The following is a 27,133-nucleotide window of genomic DNA, read 5'->3' as shown; positions in this document are numbered from 1 at the left end:
CCACCCATACCCCTACATTTACCCCTTACCTAACACTACGGGTAATTTAGCATGGCCAATTCACCTGACCCGCACATCTTTGGACAGTGGGAGGAAACCGGAGCACCCGGAGGAAACCCACGCAGACACGGGGAGAATGTGCAAACTCCACACAGTCAGTCGCCTGAGTCGGGAATTGAACCCGGATCTCAGGCGCTGTGAGGCAGCAGTGCTAACCACTGTGCCACCGTGCCGCCCATGAGGGTAGCTTTTTCACATAATGTGTGGTACATGTATGGGACAATCTGTCAGAGGAAGTGGTGGAGGGGGTATACAATCAATTCAAAAACATGTGGATGAGTATATGAATACGAAGGGTTTAGAGGATTATGGGCCAAATGCTGACAAATGGGACTAGGTCAGATTGGGATGTTTGGTCGGTGCAGACAAGTTGGACCGAAGGGTCTGTTTCAGTGTTGTATGACTTTATGACAGCGCACCACTGTGCCAATCAATACTAGTCAAACTGTTCTAGAGCTTACAATCTGCTGAATCCAGGGAAGCTAGAGGGAGATATAAGGGGGTTGAGGAAGCAGCAAACAAATGAACCCCGCTTGAGACAAAGACAGGGACGATCATCACAGAACCTAGCGAGCTGATGGAACGGTCAGTGGTGCACTTGCTGGAACTCTACATAACAGAGCAATGGCGCTGCAGAAGCTCTCAGTACCATTCAAACTTTTCCTATTGTGGAGAAACTGGGCAGTTTCATCACGTTCAAGCTCAGCAAGGCCAAAGTTTCTGGGAACTGATGGCATTCGAGCTGAAATCATCCAAGTGTCAAACCATCACTGCAGCCATATCTCCATGGACTTCTGTCTCTCTGGCGGAAGAAATTATTTGTGCCTTGGGATATACATGACGCAAAAATACAAGGAATAGTAGCGACTTCAACATTTATGGAAGCATCTCCTTGTTATAGTCCAATAGGTTTATTTGAAATCACAAGTTCATCAGGTTGAGTGAAAAGAAGCACACAGGCACATTACCTTTAGGCAGAGATATTAAAAGATCATACAAATGGTGAGAGTGGTGTGTAGACAGGCTGAATAATAAGGCTCTGCTAGTGATCAAAAGTGTCAGATGGTGGGAGTAAATTGTTAACCGCTGAATAGCAAGTGTGGGGATGACCTACAATCCAATTAATTGAGGCAGAGAGATAATTACAAAAAATTAAAAATAAGGTCATGCTGGAAACAAACCAAGTGGCTGGAATAAGATGGTAAGACCATAAGACATTGGAGTTGAAATAAGGCCATTTGGCCCATCAAGCCCACTCCGCCATTCAATCATGGCTGATTGGCATTTCAACGCTACTTACCCGAATGTCCCCATAGCCCTTAATTCCTTGCAAGATGAAGAATTTATCAATCTCTGCCTTGAAGACATTTAACGTCCCAGCCTCCACTGTGCTCCGTGGCAATGAATTCCACAGGCCCACCACACTCTGGCTGAAGAAATTGACCCCCTCTAATTCTAAGGCTGGGCCAATGGCTTTAACATCCCCACCTGACAGAAACAAATTCCCAGCATCCACCCTTTCTAAGCCATGCATTATCTTGCAAGTTTTTATTAGATCTCCCCTTTTAAACTCCAATAACTATAATCCCAGGTTCCTCAGCCAATCATTGTATGTTAGGCCTACAATTCCAGGGATCATTCGTGTGAATATCCGCTGGACATGCTCCAGTGCCAGTATGTCCTTCCTGAGGTGTGGGGCCCAACAGTTGACACAGTATTCTAAATGGGGCCTAACCAGAGCTTTATAAAGTCTCAGAAGCACATCACTGCTTTTACATTTCAACCCTCTTGAGATAAATGTTTGGCAAATAGAATTAAGGAGAATCCAAAGGGGTTTTACAAATTTATTAAGGCCAAAAGGGTAACTAGGGAGAGAGTAGGGCCCCTCAAAGATCAGCAAGGTGGCCTTTGCATGGAGCCACAGAAAATGGGGGAGATACTAAATGAATATTTTGCATCAGTATTTACTGTGGAAAAGGATATGGAAGATATAGACTATAGGGAAATAGATGGTGGCATCTTGCAAAATGTCCAGATTACAGAGGAGGAAGTGCTGGATGTCTTGAAACGGTTAAAGGTGGATAAATCCCCAGGACCTGATCAGATGCACCCGAGAGCACTGTGGGAAGCAAAGGTAGTGATTGCTGGGCCTCTTGCTGACATATTTGTATCGTCGATAGTCACAGGTGAGGTGCCGGAAGACCTGGAGGTTGGCAAACATGGTGGCACTGTTTAAGAAGGGTGGTAAGGACAAGCCAGGGAACTATAGACCAGTGAGCCTGACCTCAGTGGTGGGCAAGTTTTTGGAGGGAAGCCTGAGGGACAGGATGTACATGTATTTGGAAAGGCAAGGACTGATTCGGGATAGTCAACATGACTTTGTGTGTGGGAAATCATGTCTCACAAACTTGATTGAGTTTTTTGATGAAGTAACAAAGAAGATTGATGAGGGTAGAGCAGTAGATGTGATCTATATGGACTTCAGTAAGGCGTTCAACAAGGTTCCCCATGGGAGACTGATTAGCAAGGTTAGATCTCATGGAATACAGGGAGAACTAGCCATTTGGATACAGAACTGGCTCAAAGGTAGAAGACAAGAGGACAAGACTAGGTGGTGGAGGGTTGTTTTTCAGACTGGAGGCCTGTGACCAGTGGAATGCCACAAGTGCTGGGCCCTCTACTTTTTGTCATTTACGTAAATGATTTGGATGTGAGCATAAGAGGTACAGTTAGTAAGTTTGCAAATGACACCAAAATTGGAGGTGTAGTGGAGAGCGAAGAGGGTTACCTCAGATTACAACAGGATCTGGACCAGATGGGCCAATGGGCTGAGAAGTGGCAGATGGAGTTTAATTCAGGTAAATGCGAGGTGCTGCATTTTGGGAAAGCAAATCTTAGCAGGACTTATACACTTAATGGTAAGGTCCTAGGGAGTGTTGCTGAACAAAGAGACCTTGGAGTGCAGGTTCATAGCTCCTTGGAAGTGGAGTCGCAGGTAGATAGGATAGTGAAGAAGGTGTTTGGTATGCTTTCCTTTATTGGTCAGAGTATTGAGTACAGGAGCTGGGAGGTCATGTTGCAGCTGTACAGGACATTGGTAAGGCCACTGTTGAAATATTCCGTGCATTTCTGATCTCCTTCTTATCGGAAAGATGTTGTGAAACTTGAAAGGGTTCAGAAAAGATTTACAAGGATGTTGCCAGGGTTGGAGGATCTGAGCTACAGGGAGAGGCTGAACAGGCTGGGGCTGTTTTCCCTAGAGCGTCGGAGGCTGAGGGGTGACCTTATAGAGGTTTACAAAATTATGAGGGGCATGGATAGGATAAATAGGCAAAGTCTTTTCCCTGGGTCCGGGGAATCCAGAACTAGAGGGCATAGGTTTAGGGTGAGAGGGGAAATATATAAAAGAGACCTAAGGGGCAAATTTTTCACGCAGAGGGTGGTACGTGTATGGAATGAGCTGCCAGAGGATGTGGTGGAGGCTGGTACAATTACAACATTTAAGAGGCATTTGGATGGGTATATGAATAGGAAGGGTTTGGAGGGATATGGGCCGGGTGCTGGCAGGTGGGACTAGATTGGGATATCTGGTCGGCATGGACGGGTTGGACCGAAGGGTCTGTTTCCGTGATGTACATCTCTATGACTCTATGAACATTACATTTGCTTTCTTAACCATGGACTCAACCTACCAGTCAAACTTCTGGCCGGGGCTGACCAAAATAATATATAATCCAAAACTGTACAAACTAATTAAGGTAGAGAGATCATGACAAGTTATCAAGGTGATGGTGTAAAAACAGGACAGTAAAGAAGATTTTACAAATGCAGAACAATATAGGGGGGCTATGTGTAGCACCACATGAACCCAAGATCATGATTGAGGTCACCTTCATGGGTATGGAACCTGGCTATCAGAGTAGTCCCTAATAAGTCTGATGGTGGGATGAAACTTGTTGATATCGTTGTGATTCTTACTGAGTTTAAGGAAGAAAATGTTATCAATGTATCTAGTGTACAATGTGTTTTGGGAGTCCAGTGCAGTAAAGAAGCTGTAGTCAAGCATTTGCCTGAAAATGTTGATACATTGGAGTGCACATTTGGTCCCCATGGCTGTTTTGTGTGTCTGGTTGAAGAGCTGGTTGTCAAAGGTGAAAACATTGTGTTCTAGGATGAAGTGGATGAGTTGTAGAATGGCATCTGGAAATTGGCAATTATTGGTGTTTAATACTGAGGCTGTTGTAGTGATGCCGTCATTGTGGGGGATGCTGGTGTCGAGTGCTGAAACATCCACTGTGATGAGGAATGGTCTTAGTTCCACAGCTCCGTGGTACTGAGATTCTGTAAGAAGTCTGTAGTGTTGCGACAGAATCTAGGCATTTCTTGTGCAATGGGTTTCAAGATGCCCTTGATATAGCCAGAGAGATTCTCATACAGAGTCTCAAAGCCAGATGTGACGGATGCCTTTGTTGTGACTCTATAGACCATCAACAAGTATCATCCGACAATCAGACTTACCGTGGACTATTCTTCAGAATCAGTCTTATTCTTGGACACATGCATCTCCATCTAGGACTTACTCTACCACAAGCTCATGGATAACCTCACGATGCTGCACTTCTCTAGCTTCTATCCTAAACATGTTAAGCCATTCCCTATGGACAAGCCCAGCATGCACACAGGACCTGCTGAGATAAGGAGGAACGTGACAGACACCTAAAGATGTTGAAAGATGCCCTCATAAGAACAGGATATGATGCAAAATTCATTGATCACCAGTTCCAATGTGGCAAAGCAAAAAACCTCAATAATCTCCTCAGAAGACAGAAATGGGACAAAACTGATAGAGTACCCTTCTTCATTCAGTACTTCCCCATACTGAAGACACTACGCCATGTTCTTCACAGCCTTCAACATGTAATCGATGATGAACATCTCACCAAGATCATGCCAACATCTCCACTTCTAGACTTCAAACAACTGCCAAACCTTAAGCAGATCATCATTTGCAGCAAACTCTCCAACCTTCAGGAGAATAGTGATCACAACACCACGTAACCCTGCCATAGTAACCTCTGCAAGACATGCTAGAACATCGACATGAATACTACAATCACACATGGAAACGCCACCCACCACATACACAGCAGGTACCCATGTGACTCGGCCAATATTGTCTCCCTCATACGCTGCAGGCAAGGATGCCCCAAGGCATGGTATATTGGTGAGACCACACAGTCACTACAGCAATGGATGAGTAGACACCATGGAACAATTGCAGACAGGAATGTTCCTTCCCAGTCAGGGAACACTTCGGCGCTCAGGGATATTCAACCTCTGATCTTTAGTTAAGCGTCCTTCAAGGCAGATTTTGAGATACACAACATAGAATCACTGAGCAGAGACTGAAAGCCAAGTTCCGTACCCATGAAGGTGGTCTCAATCATGATCTTGGGTGGTACATGTAACCCCACCCATACTGTTCCGTTTCTGTAAAATCTTCCTACTGTCCTGTTTTGACATGATCACCTCAATAACTTATGATCTCTATCTTAATTAATTTATACAGTTTGGGATTACTTATTACTTTGGTTAGATCCTCAGCATATGACTCTTATACCTACCATGTTATTCTAGCCAATTGGTTTGTTTCCAGCATCACCTTATCTTCAATTTTTTGTAATTATCTGTCTGCCTCAATTAATTGGATTATAGGTCATCCTTTCACTCGCTATTCAGCTGTTGACACTTCATTCACACCATCTGATACTTTTGATCGCTAGCGGAGCCTTATGCAGCTGGTCGACACACCACTTGCACCATTTGTCCGATCTTTTGATCTCGCTGCCAATAGATTCTGTGCCTGTGTGCTTCTCTTCACTCCACTCCACTCCACCAGACAAAGGAGCAGCGTTTCAAAAGCTTATGATTTGAAATAAACCTGGTGTCGTGTGACTCCTGACCTTGTCTACAAAAATTAAATATTGCTAAAAGGGCAAACAAAGTCCGAGGTTTTTGTTGCGCACTTGTCAGGACTGACACACGAGAGGTTCTTGGGAAAAGGAACACCAATTTATATAACATGAGAAGAGAATGCTGAATGGTTGGGCCATTGTTGATGAGGTTGTAGCAGGAATAATTAATTTTCATTCTTAGTTCACAGACTAGTCAGGTGGATGATGTCAACGTGCAACAGAGATTAGCAGTTTCCATTACCCCCTTTTTCTTACCCCACCCCCCTCCCCAACTCTGCAATTTATGTACAAATTCATGGACATGACTTTGGTGAGACCACTCTTAGAATACTGCATACAATTCTGGTTGGCCTTTTATAGGGAGGATTTTGTTGAACTTGAGAGGGTGCATAAAAGATTTACAAGGATGTTGCCAGGGTTTGAGTTGTAGAGAGAGGCCAAATAAGCTCCAATAAGGAGCATTGGTGGCTGAGGGGTTTATAAAATCATGAGGGGCATGGATAGAATGAATAGACAAGGTCTTTTCCCTGGGGTGGGGGAGTCCAGAAGTAGAGGGCATAGGTTTAAGGTGAGAAGGGAAAAATTTAAAAAGGAGCCGTGGTGTAACTTCTACATACAGTGGTGGTGGGTGTAATGAACAAGCTGCCAGAGGAGATGGTAGAGGCTGGGATAGTTACGACATTTAGCAGGCATCTGAATGGGTACATGACTTTTTCTATTGTGGGCGGCACGGTGGCACAGTGGTTAGCACTGCTGCCTCACAGCGCCAGAGGCCCGGGTTCAATTCCCGCCTCAGGCGATTGACTGTATGGAGTTTGCACATTCTCCCCGTGTCTGCGTGGGTTTCCTCCGGGTGCTCCGGTTTCCTCCCACAGTCCAAAGATGTGCAGGCCAAGTGAATTGGCCTTACTAAATTGCCTGTAGTGTTCAGTGAAGGGGTTAATGTAGGGGAATGGGTCTGGGTGGGTTGCGCTTCGTCAGGTCGGTGTGGACTTGTTGGGTCAAAGGGCCTGTTTCCACACTGTAAGTAATCTAATCTATATCATGAATAGGATGGTTTAGAGGGATATGGGCCAAATGTTGGCAAACGGGACTAGATCAAAGTTAAAAATCACACAACACCAGGTTATAGTTTAACAGGTTTATTTGGAAGCGCGAGCGTTTGGAGCGCTGCACCTTCACCTGTTGGACTATAACCTGGTGTTGTGTGATTTTTAACTTTGTCCACTGCAGTCCAATACCGGCATCTCCAAATCGGGACTAGGTCAGATTAGAATGTCTGATTGGCACAGACAATTTGGACTGACTCCCTTCCTCTGAGATAGTGCTCTCTGATCGTACACTCTCCCACAGGAGAAGCAGACTTTCTGTGTCTAACCTGTTAATCCTCTTAGCATCTGTATGCTTCAATAAGGTCCCCTCTCATTCCTCTAAACTCCAATGAACACAGGCCTAACCTACTCAAACCCTCCCTCCATATCCAGTATCAGTTTAGTGAACCTCATCCAACACCGGGATATCTTGCCTTAGATAAGTAGGGGTTCACAGTATTCCAGCTGTGGTCTGACTACTCTGTATAATGTTAGTGCAACTCCTACTTTTATACTCCATTCCCTTTGAAAGGGCCAACATTCCATTTGGCTTCCCTATTACCTGCTGAACATGGATGCGAGTTTATTTGATTCATGGATGAGGCTCCCAAATCTCTGTTCTGTAATTTGCTGCAGCCTTGTTCCATTTAAATTATAATGAGCTTCTAATGTTTTGAGGCATGGATTTCACTGCCACATTGGGAGATGGTTAAATTTGAATTCAATAAGAAATTTCTGCATTAAAAGCTATCTTAGTGGAGATTGTGTAAGCCCTGTTGGTCCTTATACAAACCCACCTGGTTCATGAATACCCTTTATAGAAGGAAATCTGCTATCTTTATCTGGTCTGGCGACATGTGATCCAGATCCACAGTTATGTGGTTGATTCTTAATTGCCCTCCAGAATGCTGTAATGGCGTCATAACACCACTCAATTGCAGGGTATTTAGGCTAATAGGTACTGGTGATGTTCACATCTCCTGAACGAATAACTCAAAAAAATGAAAATGCCATTAAGGGCATTGTGGAAACAAAGTGTTTTTGAACTAGTTTTGGCAGATCAGTGAGTCATTTTCGTAATATAAACTACAAAGTAAAGGATCTTTGGCTGTTTACTTTGGGCCTAATGCATCCAGTTCTGATTGTGATGAGCATGGACCAGATGCTACCAGAGGGGTTCCAGTCGTGATTACCTGTGGTCTGGTGCAGATGCTGAACATTCACTTAGTACACATCCTGAATATTATCGAAAAGTTGGAAATGTTGCTGAAGAGTTTCATCTTGTATACATTGAGATAAATGCAAAAACACCAAATTTCTGAGATAGTATTGATTTATACTGTTGGAAAAATAAGGTTGATGAATGGTTGATGTTGGAGAAATTTGCCCAACAGGTTATAGATCACAAAACACAGCTCAAAGTGAAATTGACAGTTTATTGCAAGCCATATGGCTGGAAGAGAAATTGACCCAGACTGACTTTTTTTTAATTTCAAAAATATACTTTATTCATAAAATAATTTGATGGCCAGTACAGTTGGTCATGCCATACATCCGTAAACATTTACATACAGAGATCAGAATTGATCATTTTTATATACAGGTCTGTATGTTTATCAATCCTATGTCCATATATTTAGCTGAGGTGTCAGCGGAGCCCAAATGATTGGGTGGGCCCCCTGTTCTGAGGCAGGCAGATGTTACACGGTGGTCTTTCCCCACTGCGCCTTGGCGGCAGCTACCCCAAGCTTCAGTGCGTCCCTCAACAAGTAGTCCTGGACCTTGGAATGTGCCAGTCTGCAACACTCAGTCGGGGTCAGCTCCTTCAGCTGGAAGATCAACAGGTTTCGGACCTGACACAGAACTAACAGTCTGCACAGACAGATCAGATTTCTCCTCCCAGAGCTGAGGATGAGACCAGTTTGTGCAGCATTACTACAAATGACACTGATTAAGAAATGGGAAACTACAATGTTTCTATAAATGGAGTAATTTAGTTATCAGGATGCTAATTGGTAAAACAGTTTATTGGATGAATGTCCTGTTCCTTCACACAACGCAACATCCTGACAGTATCATTCATCTTCACAGGTAGGTGTTAAAGTCTTTTCTGGAGTGCTGAGGTGCTTCCATTGTCCTGTGGTGCCTCTCTCTCTGTCCTGCTCTTTGTGTGGCTTTGATATTGCTGGGTTATGAAACTGCCCTTAGGGCTTTGAGATCACTGTCATGTCCATGGGAGCTTAAAACATATTTCATTGTCTGCGTGCTGTCTGACCCAGTTTGTGCTGTCTGACCCAGTTTGTGCTGTCTGACCCAGGTTGTGCTGTCTGACCCAGGTTGTGAGCTGCTCTGGGTGTCCTGGTACAATTTGGCCAATTTGCTTTTGTGGGCCTATCATGGGTTAGCAACTCTTTTCCTACAGTTGACAAATTAACTCTGAATTTTTTTAAAGTTTGGCTTAAAATAGAGAATGTATTAGAGAACTAATGCTCCTAATGTTTCTCCACGTTGATTGTCTAACAAGAAGAGCATTCTGTCTTAAACTAGATGTAATTTATTGTATATTTTCAACAAAACACAAATTATGTTAATATGAGAGACATTATTGCAGAGACTGATGAGGATCTGGATGTGGGTCTTACTCCTTCAAGATCCTAAGCTGTTCCCCTCAAGTTCATATGCCTTAATAATAGATAATGCTTAAGGCAGTCTTAAGCATTCACTTTTTCAGATCTTTGCACCCTTGTACCTTTTTAATGAAATTCCTCATCCCTGCAACCTTCTCAGGAATCTTTACTGAATTCTCCAATGTCTTCACATCCTTCAATAAAGTCTGGGGCCCAGAACTGGATGTGACATTATAGCTGAGGCCAAACTAGTGGGTGGCACGGTGGCACAGTGGTTAGCACTGCTGCCTCACAGCGCCAGAGACCCGGGTTCAATTCCCGACTCAGGCGACAGACTGTGTGGAGTTTGCACATTCTCCCCGTGTCTGCGTGGGTTTCCTCCGGGTGCTCCGATTTCCTCCCACAGTCCAAAGATGTGCGGGTCAGGTGAATTGGCCATGCTAAATTGCCCGTAGTGTAAGGGAAGGGATAAATGTAGGGGTATGGGTGGGTTGCGCTTCGGTGGGTCGGTGTGGACTTGTTGGGCCGAAGGGCCTGTTTCCACACTGTAAGTAATCTAATCTAATCTAGTGTCTTGCCCAGGTTCAAGATACCCTCCTTGCTCTCTCACTCCAGGCCCTGATATTGTCTCTCCATGTCCTTCATGCCAAAATGGTTCAGTTCACATTTCTCTGCATTGAACCTCCTCTGTCACCTGTCCCATCCATTCAGACAACTTGTCAATTTCCTTTTCACATTTGATACTATAGTCTTCACAATTCACAATGCCACCAAGTTTCGGATCATCTGCAGTCTTTGAAATTGCATTAAAGTCTTGGACAGGCTTGTCCACAGGCATATCATGCTGCTGAGTGGGTCCTATCCAGCTCTCTACACATGTTCCAAATACAGAGGATACAGGATTGTGCAAGGAGCTGCTCTAGTGAGAGGCTCAAGGCATCTTTCTTCCTGTGCAGGTGCTGGTCCTCCTGAAGAACTGCATTCAAATAGCAGAGCGGGATACCAAGGCTGCAGAACTGTGATTGAGGGTGGGAGAGTGAGGAAGATAGGAAACAGGGTTTATGGGTGTGCTTCAATCTCAGAGTTCCCTCCACAATGAACACCACCATCACCTCCCTCTCCCAAAACCTATCTATAAAGCAGACTGAAGAGGAGAAAAACTTGGGCTGAATAGCAACCCGCTCCTGATCCCCATTTTTGTGTGAATTCCATAGAGGTCAGCTTGGAAATTCCACTACTAGGGTGAATACATGGTTATTGTTAGTTAAATCCAACACCTTAACTTGGTTGTAATCTCCAGTCCCCTTCCCTGGTGATTAGGATTTGGTTTTTTGCTTAGCCTCACTATTGGCTTTGCTTAGCTTAGTACTGTTAGCTTAGTACGTTTTAATGGTAATTTTTATTTATTTCTCATTCTGAAATTTGCACACTGGCCCCCTAACTGAGAAAAAAAATTGACATTTGACTTCATGTGAAAAGATTGGACAATTCTTGTAGCAGCCATTAGTATCATCAAAAAAAGCAAGTCTCAACACTGAGCCATAGGGAACCACCCTACTCCAGCCATTACTATTAATCTCCATTTCCTTAGTTAAAAAATCACAGAACAGTAGGTTATAGGCCAACAGGTTTGTTTGGAAGCACTAGCAATACCATTGTCTCCATTTCCTGTCACTCAGCCAATTCCTTGTCCCCTTTATTGCATTAGCTCTAACTTTGCTCACAAATCTGTAATGCAGCACAGTATCAAACACTCTTTCAAAATCCATGCAACATTCTGTTATCACTTCAGTAAATCTCAAGATATTTAAACACAATTTTTCCTCAACTAATCTGTCTGGGCTTTCTGGAATTCACCTGCATTTGACCCTGCAGCTATTAAGTTTTGAGGCTCGAAACTCTGTGGTAACTCACTCCCTGTTGATGATCTACAGGTTACAAGTCAAGACCATGATGAAATACTGATTTGTCTGGAATGAATGCAGCTTCAACAACACTCGAGAAACTGAACACGGGGTTCTGTTAGAATTCTACTTTTAAACCAGGTTTTATCAGTGAGTCACTCCAGAAAGTGAGACATTCAGATGTTTGCGGAATCGTAGGTGAAGCCCAATCAGATGGGATCGTGCAAAATCCAAAAATATAGCGCCTCATTCCTTATTAATGTTCTCAGAGATAATGGAGTAACAGCAACTGGCACCACTTACCTGTTGCTACATATCTCAGTTGCTACATCAGAGACCATTGATGGCACTGAACAAGAAAGTCTGTTTCTGCCTCTGTTGAACGTTTTTTTCTTGTAAAAATTGATTAAAGAAAACAAAGTAAATTAGACTTTGTAGGATATGGTTGTCACTGGTAAAGCTGAGGTTTATTCTCCATTCATTATTGCCCTTGAGAGGCTGATGGTGAGCTGCTTTGATCCAGTACATTCTTTATTGTGTTGGTGCATTCACAATGCTGTTAGATGGAAGTGCTAGGATTTTGACCTGGTGACATTGAAGGAACAGCAATGTATTTCCAAGTCAGGATGGTATGTGGCTTGATGGGAAGCTTGCAGGTGGTGGTGTTTCTATCGATCTGCTGCCTTTGTCCTTCTAGGTGTGGGAGATTGGTGGTTTGGAAGCTATTGTCTAAGGAGCCTTAGTGAATTTCTGCAGTGCACCTTACACCTTACACACTAGTGCTACTGAGTGTCAGTGATGGAAGGAGTGATGGATGTGGTGACAGTCAGCTGGACTGCTTTATCCTGGATGGTGTTAAGCTTCTTGAATGCTGTTTGGGCTGCACTCTTCCAGGCATCTGGGGATAATTCCATCTTGGCCTTAAGCCTGTGAACTGGTTTTGAGGAGTCAGGCGGTGAGTTACTCACTGCAGGATACGCAGCTTCTGATCTGCTTTGTAGTCCCAGTATTTACCTGGTATTTATCTCTTCAAATGCAGGTTCCTGTCTTTACTTTTCATTTAATTGGGAATGAAAATGGAAACTGACACTTTAGCCTTCTTACATAAAATTACTTGACAGATAAAATCTAAAATTTAGAATGAACCTGTTGCTGAAGAAAGCAGTCTTCTGTCGAAATCTTTCACTTTGCACTCTTCAGGACAAATGCACTAATGCCAAGTTTCAAAGTGAGCACAATTTATACTGCGTGAGAAGAATGTTTGGGTTGGTTGATAAGTCATCTGTAATTGTACGAAGCATTAATATGGAGAGAGCAGCAAGACGCTAATGTTCTCTGTGCTTTCGCTCAGTTTAAAAACAAAATGCAATGCCTGGACGTATACCTTATATTGCAGGTGACATGTCCCTGTATTTGAACATGTATTGTGACAAGGCAACATAAGCTAGTTGCATTGCAAGTGCAGTCAATAATCTTACATTGGTTGTTAATGTAATTTTAGCACACTTGGGATTTTTCAGCAAATGACATAGAGACCTACAGTACAGAAAAAAGCCCATCAGCTCATCACATCCCTACGAGTCAGGTATAACCACTTAACTATTTTAATCCCATTTTCCAGCACTTGGCTCCATAGCTTTGTCTGCTTCTTAAATGTTATGGGTTTCTGCCTCCACCATCCTTTATAGGGACTGGGTTCCAGATACTCATCATGCTCTGGGTGGAAAGGTTTTTCCGTCTCCTCTCATCTGACCCCCGACCTCAAATCTATTTCCCTAGTCAATGTTCCCTCCATCAAGGGGAAACATTTCTTCCTGTCTACCCTATACCTCATAATTTTATACATCTCAATCAATCTCCTCTGCTGTAAGGAAAGCAAACTACAGTCTGTCCAGGCTCTCTTCATCACTGAAACTCTTCAGCTCAGGTAACTTTCTTGTAAAATGCTGTGCTAATCTGAAGGCATTGCTCAGAGATCAAAGACTCCAGGAGGAATCCCCAAGGGTTGGGAAATACTGGGAATTTAGTTGAGGGATTATGGCACCTTGTGGATCTCCGTGTGGGATTATGAGACTTTGGGGATGCCAGTCAGCAACGAAGATGCTTTGCAAGATAAGGTAAACATGCTTTAAAAGGTGCGCCCCTCAAGTTGATCTTGACACCATTCTTTAAGGTCAAACTTTCTTCTAAGCTGCAAGTCCAGGGTTTTTAAAGCTATGTCTGAAGTGAACTGGCCTGGGGTCATGGTGGTGTTTAATTTGCATATTCTGGCAAGAATAAAGACATTAGAACTTTTAACAGATTCCAGAATAAGTTCACATGGAGTAGAAAATTGTAGGACTATAAAGGTCTCTGTTGTGAGTCAGTCCATGTGGCACTTTCAGAACTGGTTTTTGAATCAACCAGTGGGTGTGTTGTTTAACAGGTACTGATTGATTGACTGTCAAAGCCAAGTAAACTTAGATTCAGTGTGATACAAGTCAATTCTTCATACGCTCTTTGTATCTGTTTCCCACAAGAACTCAAGGGATAGCATACACAGATGTAAACATTGTCCAGTAGCTGACAATTATCTTATTTAGTAATGGCAATGGTCTTCATCTGAAGGTATTTGAGGACTTATTATCACATGTCCAAATTTGCGTGTAAGGAAGTGTTATGTTGTAAAGAAATATTGAATGGCTTAAGGAATAGCAGAATTGTGGGAAAAGGGTTTCAAGAAAGTGTGAAAATATAAAAACCGAAAGAACTGCAGATGCTGTAAAATCAGAAACTAAAACAGAAATTGACAGAAACGTTCATCGGGTTTGGCAGCATCTGAGAAATCAAGAGTTAATGATTCAGTTGCATGGTGGCTCATGGTGGAGCAGTGCTGCCTCACAGCACCAGGTTCTTGGGTTCGATTCCAGCCTTGGCTGTCTGTCTGTGTGGAGTTTGCACATTCTCCCCGTGTCCGAGTGCTCCGGTTTCCTCCCACAGTCCAAAGATATGCAGGTCAGGTGAATTGGCCATGTTAAGTTGCCCATAGTGCTAGGTGCATCATTCAGAGGGAAATGGGTCTGGGTGGGTTACTCTTCGGAGGGTCGGTGTGGACTGGTTGGGCCGAAGGGCCTGTTTCCACACTGTAGGGAATCTAATCTAATGTTCTGAGGAATGGTCACTCAACCCAAAACGTTAATTCTGCTGAGCTTTTTTGCTAAAGAAAGAACAGAATTGCACAAGAAGCAAATCAGAGAAATTTTATGCAGTTGATTCTGGAATGTGGGGCTATCTTATGAGGACAAACTGTTCCTGTATCTGTTGGAGTTTGATCCCAGTGGGTCTTGACTTGGTGAATACTGAAAGCATGTTTCTCCTTGAGAGAGAGAGAGAGACAAGAACAAAAGACGCAGTTTATAAATTGGATATGAACAACGGAGATAAGAAGAAATATTTATGAGGATTGTGAGTCTGTGGCATTTTGTTTTGTGGAGAGCACTGAAGTTAGGGTCATTGAATGTTTTTAAGGTGTAGATGGATAAATTTTTAACAAGAGAGTCAAAGGATACAAGGATGGTTGGGGGTTAGAAGGCAAATAGGGATGAGCCCATAAACAGATCAGCCATGATTTGATCAAATGGTGAAGTGGGCCGAAAGAGCTGAACAGCATCTAAAATTAATATGTTTGGATGTAAGGAGGGCTCTTGGCTTGTTGAGCTCATCCAGGCTTTTCCTGACAGCCAGTCCTACTCCCTGCCCTTTCACCATAATCATGCAAATTGTTTTACCTACTCCAAGAACAAATTAAAGAACCTTTTCATTGTTTGTGGAAGACCACTGCATATTTTTCCGAATTTTTTTTTGCCTGGAGAAGCAATCCTGCAGTACTCATCGATAACAAAATAACTTCTTGTCCAATGTCATGGCAGTATTCTGGAAGGACTAGATCTTCAGTGTGTTGCCTCAAGGTCTTGTGCAGAAGTCTATTAACTTATCCACTTTTCAAGCACCATTTATGCCATCAAATTTGATTTTGATTAAATTTCCTTTCTGCTCAATGAGAAATGGAAGTGTGTCCTTTACATTGAATTGCGTGATTATTAAAGATATAAGATCTAAGAGAAGTATTCATGTACCATCTCGGTGAACTGTATTCTAATTTATCTTTCTTCTTAAAAAATTAGGAACGTAATATTTTCAACAAAATCTTTGGCGGGTTTCTGATGAGGAAAGCTTTTGAGTTGGCCTGGGCAAATGCTTGTGTCTATGGGTAAGAGCCTTGTATTTTGTGCATACTTAAATTGAAAGTGTTGGGGATTCATCCTACTTTTTCTTTTACTGTGATGTACTATAGACTTTAGCAGTTTCTCCCTTCTATTATTGATACTATATATGTTTTTTTTCTGATTTTATTTGCTGTTTTTCCAAAACCCTGCTTTTTAGCATTCATGAAATACTCAAATAGTCAATGATGCAGATTTTTCAGGATTGTCGCATTTGTTTCCATCCATGCATTTATTTATGGTCCAGTACTGCCAGTAGTCTTTCATAGAACCTCTAGTGTGAAAAGAGGTTGAGCCCAATGAGTCAGCGGTGATCCTCCAAAGGTAGGTGGCACCCAGACCCAGTCACCTACACTATCTCCGTAATCCTGCACGGACCATGGCTAATCCACCTCGTCTGCACATTCATGAACAAAGAACAATACAGCGCAGGAACAGGGCATTCGGCCCTCCAAGCCTGCGCCGACACATTTTGCCCTTCCATACCAAAGCTGTCTTCACTTGCGTGATCCATATTTCTCTATTCTCATCCTACTCTGTATTGGTCCAGATGCTTCTTGAATGCTGCTATTGTGTCTGCTTCCACCATCTCCTCTGGCAGCGCGTTCCAGGCACTCACCACCCTTTGTGTGAAAAACTTGCCTCGCACATCTCTTTCAAACTCCATCTGCCCCTCCTGCACCTTGAACCTGCGTCCCCTAGTAATTGACCCCTCCACTCTGAGGAAAAGGCTTCATATTTTCCACTCTATCCACACCATCCACGATCTTATAAACTTCTATCAGGTTGCCCCTCAACCTCCTGGGTTCCAGTGAAAACAAACCAGTCTATCCAATGTTTCTTCATAGCTAAAATCCCCATACCAGGCAACATCCTGGTAAACCTTTCCTGTACCCTCTCTAAAGCATCCATAACCATCTGGTACTGTGGTGACCAGAACTGTACGCAATATTCCAAGTGTGACCTAACTAATGTTCTATAAAGCTGCAGCATGACTTGCCTGTCCTTATACTCCGTGCCCCTTCCAATGAAAACAAGCATGCCATAGGCTTTTTTTTAATGACTTTATCTAACTGCGCTGCCACCTTCAGTGATCTGTGGACCTGTACACCCAGATACCTCTGCATATCAATACACCTATTGGTTTTGCCATTCATTGTGTAATTTCCACCTGTATTTGACCTTCCAAAATGCATCACCTCACATTTGTTTGGATTAAACTCCATCTGCCATTTTTCTGCCCATGTCTCTAACGGTTCTACATCCTGCTGTATCTTCTGATAATCCTCGTCACTATCCACAACTCCATCAATCTTTGTATCATCCAAAAACTTACTAATTAGACTAGTCACACTTTCCTCCAAATCATTTATGTAGATCACAAACAGTAGAGGTCCTGCACTGATCCCTGTGGATCGCCACTAGTCACAACCTTCCATTCCAAAAAACATCTTTCCATCACTACCCCCTGTCTCCTATGCCTTAGCCAGTTTTGTAACCATCTTGCCGGTGAACCCCAGTGCCATGTGACTTTACCTTTCGTACCAGTCTACCATGAGACACTTGTCAAAGGCTTTACTGAAGTCCATGCAGATAACATCAACTGCTTTTTCCTCATCAGTCATCTTCGTCACCTCCTCAAAAATCTCAATCAAGTTAGTGAGACACTACCTGCCCCTGCACAAAACCACGCTGCCTATCACTAATAAGTCCGTTTGCTTCTAAACGCGTATAGATCTTGTCCCTGAGAATTGGTTCCAATAATTTCCCTACCACTGACGTAAGGCTCACAGGCTTATAATTTCCTGGACAATCCCTGCCACCCTGCTTAAGCAGTGCGATAACATTGACCATTTTCCAGTCCTCTGGGACCTCTGGCCAAAGAGGATGCAAAGATGTCTGTCAATGCTCCAGCAATTTGTTCTCTTGCCCCTCTCAATATTCTGGGATAGATCCCATCAGGACCCAGGGACTTATCTGCCTTAATACTTTTTAAGATGCACAATATCTCTTTCTTATTATTCGCAACTTGGCTTAGAAATTTGTCATTCCCTTCACTGATCCTCCACTGATTCCTTCTGTTTGGTGAGTACCAACACAAAGTGTTTGTTTTGGATCTCACTCACTTCGGCGGGTCGGTGTGGACTTGTTGGGCCGAAGGGCCTGTTTCCACACTGTAAGTCTAATCTAATCTAATCACTTCTGGCTCCACACGTAGATTCCCTTCTTTGTCCTTGAGTGGGCCAACCCTTTCCCTGGCTACCCTCTTACTTTTTATACATATATAAAAAGTTTTGGGATTCTCCTTCATCTTGTTTGCTAACAACTTTTCATTACCCCTTTTAGCCCTTCTAATTCCTTGTTTAAGTTCCTTCCTACTTTTCTTGTAAACTTCAAAGGCTTTGTAAGTTCCCTTTCCCTGGCACCTTACGTATGCTTCCTTTTTCTTTTTGACAAAGGTCATAACATTCCTGGCCATCCAAGGATCACATAACTTGCCATATCTGTCCTTCATTCTCGCAGCAATGTGCTGCTCCTGAACTCTTACCAACTGCCATTTGAAATACTCCCACATGTCTGATGTAGATTTACCCTCAAACAGCCACCATCTGTCAAACTTCTGCAGTTCCTGCCTAATATTGTTGTAGTTCACCTTCCTCCAATTTAGCACCTTCACCCACGGTAGACCTTATAGACAATTTAGCATGGCCAATCTACCTAACTTAGCACATCTTTGGACTGCGAGGAAACTGGAGCATCTGGCAGAACCATATGCAGAGAATGTGCAACTCCACACACTTAGTCATCTGAGGCTGGAATCAAACCCAGGTCCCTGGCACTGAGGCAAGAGTGCTAACCACTGAGCCACAATACCACCCAAAAAAAAGGTTTTTATGCACACATTTCACTCCTTGGGTTATGTAAGCCCATCGACATGCAAGCAAACATACAATGCTACATGGAAAAGGCTGTCTACTGGTGCCAGGATAACAAAGGCAGCCGCCTCAAAGTCTGACGTTTCAGCTTGCTGCTTCAGTGGCCTCATACATGTATTTCTCCAAGAGCAGAGTGACCTTGATCGAGGCATTGGGATAACATTTGTCGTTGACAGATATGTGGCAGTGGAGAAGCTAGGGTGAGGAAAATTGAATGCATCATTGCTGATGTCCTGCATTTCCAATTTTTGTATATTTTCAGAAATTCGCGACCTCATGCAATCGCTGTCGATGATATCTTGTTTCAGAAACCAGTTGAGATTGGCTCCCTTCTGTACCTTTCATCACAGGTAATGTCAATGCTTCCAGTAATTAGGATCCATGTTAGTTTAATCTGGCTGTGCACTGCATTTAATTTGATTCAGTCAGAAAAACGCAGTACTGGGTTCTCGTCCATCACAAGGATGTTGCTGGGGTTGGAGGGTTTGAGCCATAGGTTGAGGCTGAATAGGCTGGGGCTGTTTTCCCTGAATAGGGAAGGTTTAGAGGGATATTGACCAAATGTGGCAAATACAGCAGCAGAGGGAGTGGTGAGAGCGAGGAGGGCGCTGCCGGGAAGGTAAATATCCCTCTAAAATGGACTTATCTCGTGAGTCAGTGGCCTCCATTTTGCAGCAGCAGCAGCTGGAGCAGTCAAATTGCACTCTGGGAAAGTAAGTGAACTCTTATATTTGGGCAGCAGCTGAACCCAAGACACTCTCCACGTAGTATCTCTCACCCACCCTCCTCTTACCGACAAAAAAGACTGGTGTGTTGATAAGGTAAGGCTTTTCTATTTCTTTTTTATCATGGTTGGTTGAAAAAAAATTCTTTTTCATTTATCTATTATTTGATTATTTGAAAAAGAGCTGAAAATGTGTTGCTGGAAAAGCGCAGCAGGTCAGGCAGCATCTTCGAAGAAAAGCTTATGCCCGAAACGTCGACTCTCCTGCTCCTTGGATGCTGCCTGACCTGCTGCATTTTTCCAGCAACACATTTTCAGCTTTGATCTCCAGCATCTGCAGACCACACTTTCTCCCCTTATTTGAAAAAGAGCATGGAGAAGTGTTAGAAATGAGTTAACTCATTAATTTATAAACATTAATAAAGTTAGTAGAGATGGCTGGGCAGGTGATGTGCTGTAGCTGCATGATGTGGGAGCTGGTTGTTCCCATTGTGAACAGCAGTGAGCATATCTGTAGCAAGTGTTGGTCATTGGAGGAATACTGACTTAAGAGTTGATGATCTGGAACCTGAGCTTCAAACACTGCGGCACATCCAGGAGGGAGAGAGTTACCTGGACGCTTTGTTTCAGGAGGCAGTCACACCTGGGAGATTAAGAAATTCAAATTTCTGACCCAGTGAGCAGGGTGTGACTGTAAGTGAGGCAGGTAGGGGGATCCTGAGTTCAGGAACTGACCTCAGCTTTTGACCTTATCCAACAGGTATGAGGTACTTGCTCCCCCTGTATGGAGGAGGAAAAGGGCTGCGGGCAGGATGTGCACCATGGTGCATAAAGTCATTCAAGAGGTGGGGGAGCAAAAGACAAGTGTTAGTTATCGGGGATTCTATAATTAGGGAGATATATAGTATCCTTTGCAAGTCAGATCGGGAGTCCCGTATGGTGTGTTACCTGCCCGGTGCCAGGGTGCGGGACATCCCTGACCAGTTTGAAAGGATATTGGAGTGGGAGGGGGAGGGGGGAGGATCCAGTTGTTGTGGACCACATTGGGACTAACAACATAGGCAAGGCTAGGATGGAGGACCTGTTTGGGGATTATGAAGCACCAGGAGTGAAATTAAGGAGCAGGTCCTCGATTGTCATAATCTCCAGATTACCGTCTAAGCCACATGCAAACTGGCTTAGGGACAAGAAAATTAGGGAAGGAAACACATGGCTAAGGGAGTGGTATGGGGAAGAGCGGTTCCATTTCATGGGGGATTGGCACCAGTTTTGGAACCACTGGGATCTCTACTGATGGGTCGGTCTCCACCTGAACTGATCTGGAACCAATGTCCTAGCGAAAAGGATAAATAAGGGTGGTCATTAGGATTTTAAACTAATGAGTTGGGGGTTAGGAAAAGAGAAAATAACAGGAAGTATGATAAACGAAAAGGTAAGCAGCTGGTTAGCGTGTGTGCAGGAGAGTTTAAGTACAAGGCAGACTATGAAAAAAGTTAAAAGGAAGGGTGTCTCGGGTGATATTATTAGATTATGAGGACAAGAAGGCTAGCATAAGGACACTTTACCTGAATGCTCATAGCGTTCTTAACAAGGTCAATGAGTTAACAGCACAAATCATCGCAAATGAATATGATTTAGTAGCCATTACGGATACATGGTTATAGGATGGTCACAACTGGGAGTTAAATATCTCGGGGTATTATTTTATGGAAGGACAGACAGGAATGTCAGCGAGGTGGTGTAGCTCAGATATTCAAGGACGATATCAGGGCGGTGCTGAGAGATAATATAGGTTCTATGGAGAATACGATTGAATGCATTTGGGTGGAAGTTAGAAATTCTAAGAAGAAAATGTTCACTGATAGGCGTAGTCTGTAGGCCATCAAATAATATCACGTTGGAATGGGCAATAAACAAGTGGGTAATAACTAATGCCTGTAAAAATGGTATGGCAATTATCATGCAGGATTTTAATCTACACGATAAATGGAACTGAGTCCACAAAAAGATCAGCCATGATCTTATTGAATGGTGGAGCAGGCTTGAAGGGCCAGAAGGCCTATTCCTCCTCCTCGTTCTTATGTTTTTATGTAAATGGGCCTAAATTAATTTAGGATGTCTGCCTTGCATGGACAAGTTGGACCAAAGGGTCTGTTTGGGTTGGTACCTCTGTATAACTCAATGTAGATATCAGGAGCAGCATTAAAAGCTCTTTGAATGTTTCAGTGCAACATTACCTTGAATGGTCAGCCACAGAATTGGAGATGAAGTTCTTCCCTGAGCCTAGAATTGATGAGGAGGGAGGCTGAAACAAGATTCTTTGCAGTGTTTAGGCACAGTCTCCATTTTGTTAAGAAGGCTTCCAGAGGCTGAGTGAGTGTTGTTCCTCTCTACCCTGAAGTTCTTTGACTTGCCAACTTCTACAGTTTTGTGTGAGAGAAGTCATGTTGAAGGGAGTTGATGCTCCCTGGTAAGCGGGTCACTGATTTGATCTCTGAGGTGCACACTGATCACTGACTGTGGAGTTGGTCAGTTGGTGGAGGTTCAGTGGCCTGTTGTGTCACAGGATACGTCAACAAACTCAATTTTCTGTCTTCAAATCTCTATGGAAAGCGGCCTTGATATGTGAGCTCTGTGTCAGGACCTGGTCAGAGCAACGATGACTAATGCTCAAATATTGGGGAGGATACTACAGTTTCCTGGCTGGGAATCAATCTGTTTTATGGCAGGTGATCCAGGTCTGACTGGATATTGTTATTGAGGGGCAGGGTGATGGTGTGGTAGCTGCATGACTGTGAAGTGGCTTCCTTCAATTAGAAATGACCACTATTTTGATTTGTAGCCAGATGTTTGACATGTGCCTGTGCAGCAGACCTGCTTTGCTAGCCACTTCATTCTATATGATCCAGTATTCTTTAGGAATTTGAGGTAAATCCCATCGGCTCCTGCTGCTGTGCTCCGTTGGTTGCCAGTAGTGCACTGTCCTCCTGTTGAGTGGTACGTTGTGCCAACCCATGTTGATCTTCCTGATCGAGAGTGTGGCGCTGTAAAGCACAACAGGCCAGGCAGCATCCAAGGAGCAGGAAAATCGACGTTTGGGCAAAAGCTCTTCATATCTCCAGCATCTGCAGTCTTCACTTTCCCCTCATTGATCTTCCTGATGTTTGTAGGGAAACCAACCTCCTCACAGAATGCCATCAGGAAGTGGAAGCTAGTTACTCCACAGGGGAAGATAGGCAACAGCTCAGTGTGCCCGTATCCATTCAGATCAGACCATCACCCACAGAGTGAACTCCTGCATTTGTGCTGGCTTCAGAGCACGTGTAATGTGCCAGTTGAAGCTGTTGAATGATTTATTAATCTCCAATTCAAGCTGGTCCTGCTTATGCAGCCATTCAAAGGGATTAAAAACAAACCTTTTCAACTGTTCTCAACAATTGTAAGCTATCTCCAGCCTGAGTAGCAATAAATAATACAGTGCACTATGAAGGTAGCTATGCAACAGGACAACGCATGAGCTATAGATAGGGTAAATCAGATATGAAATCCACATACAGTGCAGTCTAGTAGTTCAGTGGTTAGCAGTGCTGCCAGGGACCCAGGTTTGATTCTAGCCTTGGGGAGTGTGTGAGGTTTGCAAATGCTCTCCTTTCGTGTGTGGGTTTCCTCCCACAGTCCAAAGATGTGTAGGCTAGATGGATTGTCATACTAAATTGCCATGGTGACCAGAGATGTGCAGGCCAGGTGGATTAGTCATGGCAAGTGCACGGTTACGGGGATGGGGTAGTGGTTGGGTCTGGGTGGGCTGCTCTTTGGAAGGTTGGTGTGGACTTGATGGGCTGAATAGTCTGCTTCCACCCTGTAGGAATTCTCTGATTTGAAATAACTAGCAATGCATAAGGGTCGATAAACATCTGAGGAACATTGCAGCTTTTACAGAGCTTCCACTTTGTAACTCCCAGTTACTGAGTAACAGGACGCTGAATTTGTATTATCTAAGCTTTGACATAGGTCTCCCTATGCTGTTGTCCAGCACCATTTTGCACGTCATACTGTTCAGCTCTGCTCGCCAATGCACCCTCTCCTTTGTCCCACTTAATCTGCCAGCAGTGGCCCCTTAGGTGAATGCTCAATGTCTGTCAGTATACGTTAATATGGAATTTTTCCAGAATGCTGGCACCGTGGTTATGTTCCAGACCTTTGAATAGCAGCGTAAGAGAGCCATTGTGTGTTCAGCCATTGCATTATTGAAAAATCAGGAACGCAAGACATTGGGCAGCTAATTTTACCTGCTGCACACTTTCAGAAAGAGCAGAAAAATCGGAATTGTTTCCACTATTTCCATGTGGGTGGCCGGCACTGAGGCCCCCTGCTGGCAAAGTACAGATTGATAAAGGTAAAACCAATGACTGCAGATGCTGGAAACCAGATTCTGGATCAGTGGTGCTGGAAGAGCACAGCAGTTCAGGCAGCATCCAAGAAGCAGCGAAATCAACGTTTCGGGCAAAAGCCCTTCATTAGGAATAAAGGCAGAGAACCTGAAGCGTGGAGAGATAAGCTAGAGGAGGGTGGGGGTGGGGAGAAAGTAGCATAGGGTACAGTAGGTGAGGGGGGACAGGATGAATTGATAGGTCAGGCAGGAGGGTAGAGTGGATAGGTGGAAAAGAAGATAGGCAGGTAGGACAAGTCATGGGGTCAGTGCTGAGCTGGAAGTTTGGAACTAGGGTGAGTTGGGGGGAGGGGAAATGAGGAAACTATTGAAGTCCACATTGATGCCCTGGGGTTGAAGTGTTCCGAGGTGGAAGATGAGGCGTTCTTCCTCCAGGCGTCTGGTGGTGAGGGAGCGGCGGTGAAGGAGGCCCAGGACCTCCATGTCCTCGGCAGAGTGGGAGGGGGTGTTGAAATGTTGGGCCACAGGGCGGTGTGGTTGATTGGTGCGGGTGTCCCGGAGATGTTCCCTAAAGCGCTCTGCTAGGAGGCGCCCAGTCTCCCCAAGTAGAGGAGACCGCATCGGGAGCAACGGATACAATAAATGATATTAATGGATGTGCAGGTAAAACTTTGATGGATGTGGAAGGCTCCTTTAGGGCCTTGGATGGAAGTGAGGGTGGAGGTGTGGGCACAGGTTTTGCAGTTCCTGCAGTGGCAGGGGAAGGTGCCAGGATGGGAGGGTGGGTTGTAGGGGGGTGTGGACCTGACCAGGTAGTCATGGAGGGAACGGTCTTTGCAGAAAGTGGAAAGGGGCGGTGAGGGAAATATATCCCTGGTGATGGGGTCTTTTTGGAGATGGTGGAAATGTCGGCGTATGATTTGGTTTATGCGATGGTTGGTAGGGTGGAAGGTGAGCACCAGGGGCGTTCTGTCCTCCTTACGGTTGGAGGGGTGAGGTCTGAGGTCGGAGGTGCGGGATGTGGACGAGATGCATTGGAGTGCATCTTTAACCACGTGGGAAGGGAAATTGCAGTCTCTGAAGAAGGAGGCCATCGGGTGTGTTCTGTGGTGGAACTGGTCCTCCTGGGAGCAGATATGGTGGAGGTGGAGGAATTGGGAATGTGGGATGGCATTTTTGCAAGAGGTCGGGTGGGAAGAGATGAAATCCAGGTAGCTGTGGGAGTCGGTGGGTTTGTAAAAAATATCAGTGTCAAGTCGGTCGTCATTAATGGGGATGGAGAGGTCCAGGAAGGGGAGGGAGGTGTCAGAGATGGTCCAGGTAAATTTAAGGTCAGGGTGGAATGTGTTGGTGAAGTTGATGAATTGCTCAACCTCCTCGCGGGAGCACAAGGTGGCGTCAATGCAGTCATCAACGTAGCGGAGGAAGAGGTGGGGAGTGGTGCCGGTGTAATTACGGAAGATCAACTGTTCTACGTATCCAACAAAGAGACAGGCATAGCTGGGGCCCATACGAGTGCCCATGGCTACCCCTTTGGTCTGGAGGAAGTGGGAGGATTCGAAGGAGAAATTGTTAAGGGTGAGGACCAGTTTGGCCAAACAAATGAGTGTTTCGGTGGAATGGTACTGTTGGGGATGTCGGGAGAGGAAAAAACGGAGGGCTTCGAGGCCCTGGTCATGGCGAATGGAAGTGTAGAGGGATTAGACTTCCATGGTGAAGATGAGGTGTTGGGGGCGGGGAAACAGAAGTCTTGGTGGAGGGTATGAGTGGTGTATTGAATGTATGTGGGGAGTTCCTGGACTGGGGGGATAGGACAGTGTCGAGGTAGGTAGAGATGAGTTCAGTGGGGCAGGAGCAAGCTGAGACAATGGGTCGGCCAGGGTGGTCAGGCTTGTGGATCTTGGGAAGGAGGTAGAATCGGGCAGTGCAGGGTTCCCGGACTATGAGGTTGGAAGCTGCGGGTGGGAGATCTCCTGAGGTGATGAGGTTCTGTGTGGTCTGGGAGATGGTGGTTTGGGGATGGGGGGTGGGGTCAAGAGGGCGGTAGCAAGAGGTGTCCTCAAGTTGGCATTTGGCTTCAGCGGTGTAGAGGTCAGTGCGCCAGACTACCACTGCACCCCCTTTTATCCGCTGGCTTAATGGTGAGGTTGGGATTGGAGCAGAGGGATTGGAGGGCTGAGCATTGTGAGGGTGAGAGGTTGGAGTGGGGGAGGGGGGGTAGACAGGTTGAGGCAGTTAATGTCCCGGCGGCAGTTGGAAATGAAGAGGTTGAGGGCAGGTAATAGGCCAGCGCGGGGTGTCCAGGTGGATGCAGTGTGTTGGAGGTGGGTGAAGGGGTCCTCGGAAGGTGGGCGGGAGTCCTGATTGTGAAAGTAAGCTCGGAGGCGGCAGAAGAAGTGTTTGACGTCACGGCATGTATTAAATTCATTGATACGTGGACGGAGGGGGCTGAAGGTGAGTCCCTTGCTGAGGACCAATCAACCACACCGCCCCGTGGCCCAACATTTCAACTCCCCCTCCCACTCTGCCGAGGACATGGAGGTCCTGGGCCTCCTTCACCACCAGATGCCTGGAGGAAGAATGCCTCATCTTCTGCCTCGGAACACTTCAACCCCAGAAACAGATTGATAAAGTCATCCCCTCAGTATCCATTTCGAAACAAAGCAACTTTCTCAAATTAGATCCAGTTGGCTCTTTCTGCAATGAAACATGCTTGTTTGTCAGTTTATTCTCTTTTATGTATTATGCTGAAATCTTGTAATTGCCAATTAGAACTATCCCAAAAAAATTTATTATGTAAAAAAATGGGTGATAAAGCCTAGTAAAACTGTCTTCTTTTTTTTCTGTAATAATGTCATTTCTTCAATCTATAGGTTTGTTACACTGAAGATAAGTACATCCAGGTCAGAGTGCACAGTGAAGTTTTAGACCCACTCACAAAAGAGCACAGCACCACCAATATTTTCCATTTCACCTTCGGTTGTGAGACGGAGGTGAAGCAAGTCATCCCCAAGACCTACGGAGGTATATAATTCTAACCCAGCGCCTAGTTTTAAAGCAATTTTGTTCATATTGCCATGTATGTCGCTGAGAGATCAGATTCCTTATTGTAATTTTGCACAATTTGAAACAGTTGCTAAGTAAGATTTCCTGTAAATCAAGTT

The 27,133-nt window shown here is 44.5% G+C and overlaps 1 protein-coding gene across 2 annotated transcripts in view; it reads left to right on the top strand.

Moving 5' to 3' along the window:
• acot9.1 (acyl-CoA thioesterase 9, tandem duplicate 1) overlaps window positions 1–27,133 on the top strand; it is a 70,254-nt gene that overhangs the window by 40,340 nt on the left and 2,781 nt on the right. For both annotated transcript variants that reach the window (XM_060832882.1, XM_060832883.1), the window contains exons 13-15: window positions 15,821–15,906; window positions 19,118–19,205; window positions 26,843–26,993. In XM_060832882.1, the coding sequence (XP_060688865.1) occupies window positions 15,821–15,906; window positions 19,118–19,205; window positions 26,843–26,993 (325 nt within the window). The remainder of the gene's footprint in view (window positions 1–15,820; window positions 15,907–19,117; window positions 19,206–26,842; window positions 26,994–27,133) is intronic.

The sequence above is a fragment of the Hemiscyllium ocellatum genome, chromosome 12, assembly GCF_020745735.1.
Source record: "Hemiscyllium ocellatum isolate sHemOce1 chromosome 12, sHemOce1.pat.X.cur, whole genome shotgun sequence".
Lineage (NCBI taxonomy): Eukaryota > Metazoa > Chordata > Chondrichthyes > Orectolobiformes > Hemiscylliidae > Hemiscyllium > Hemiscyllium ocellatum.
This window is presented reverse-complemented; position numbering and strand designations above follow the sequence as displayed.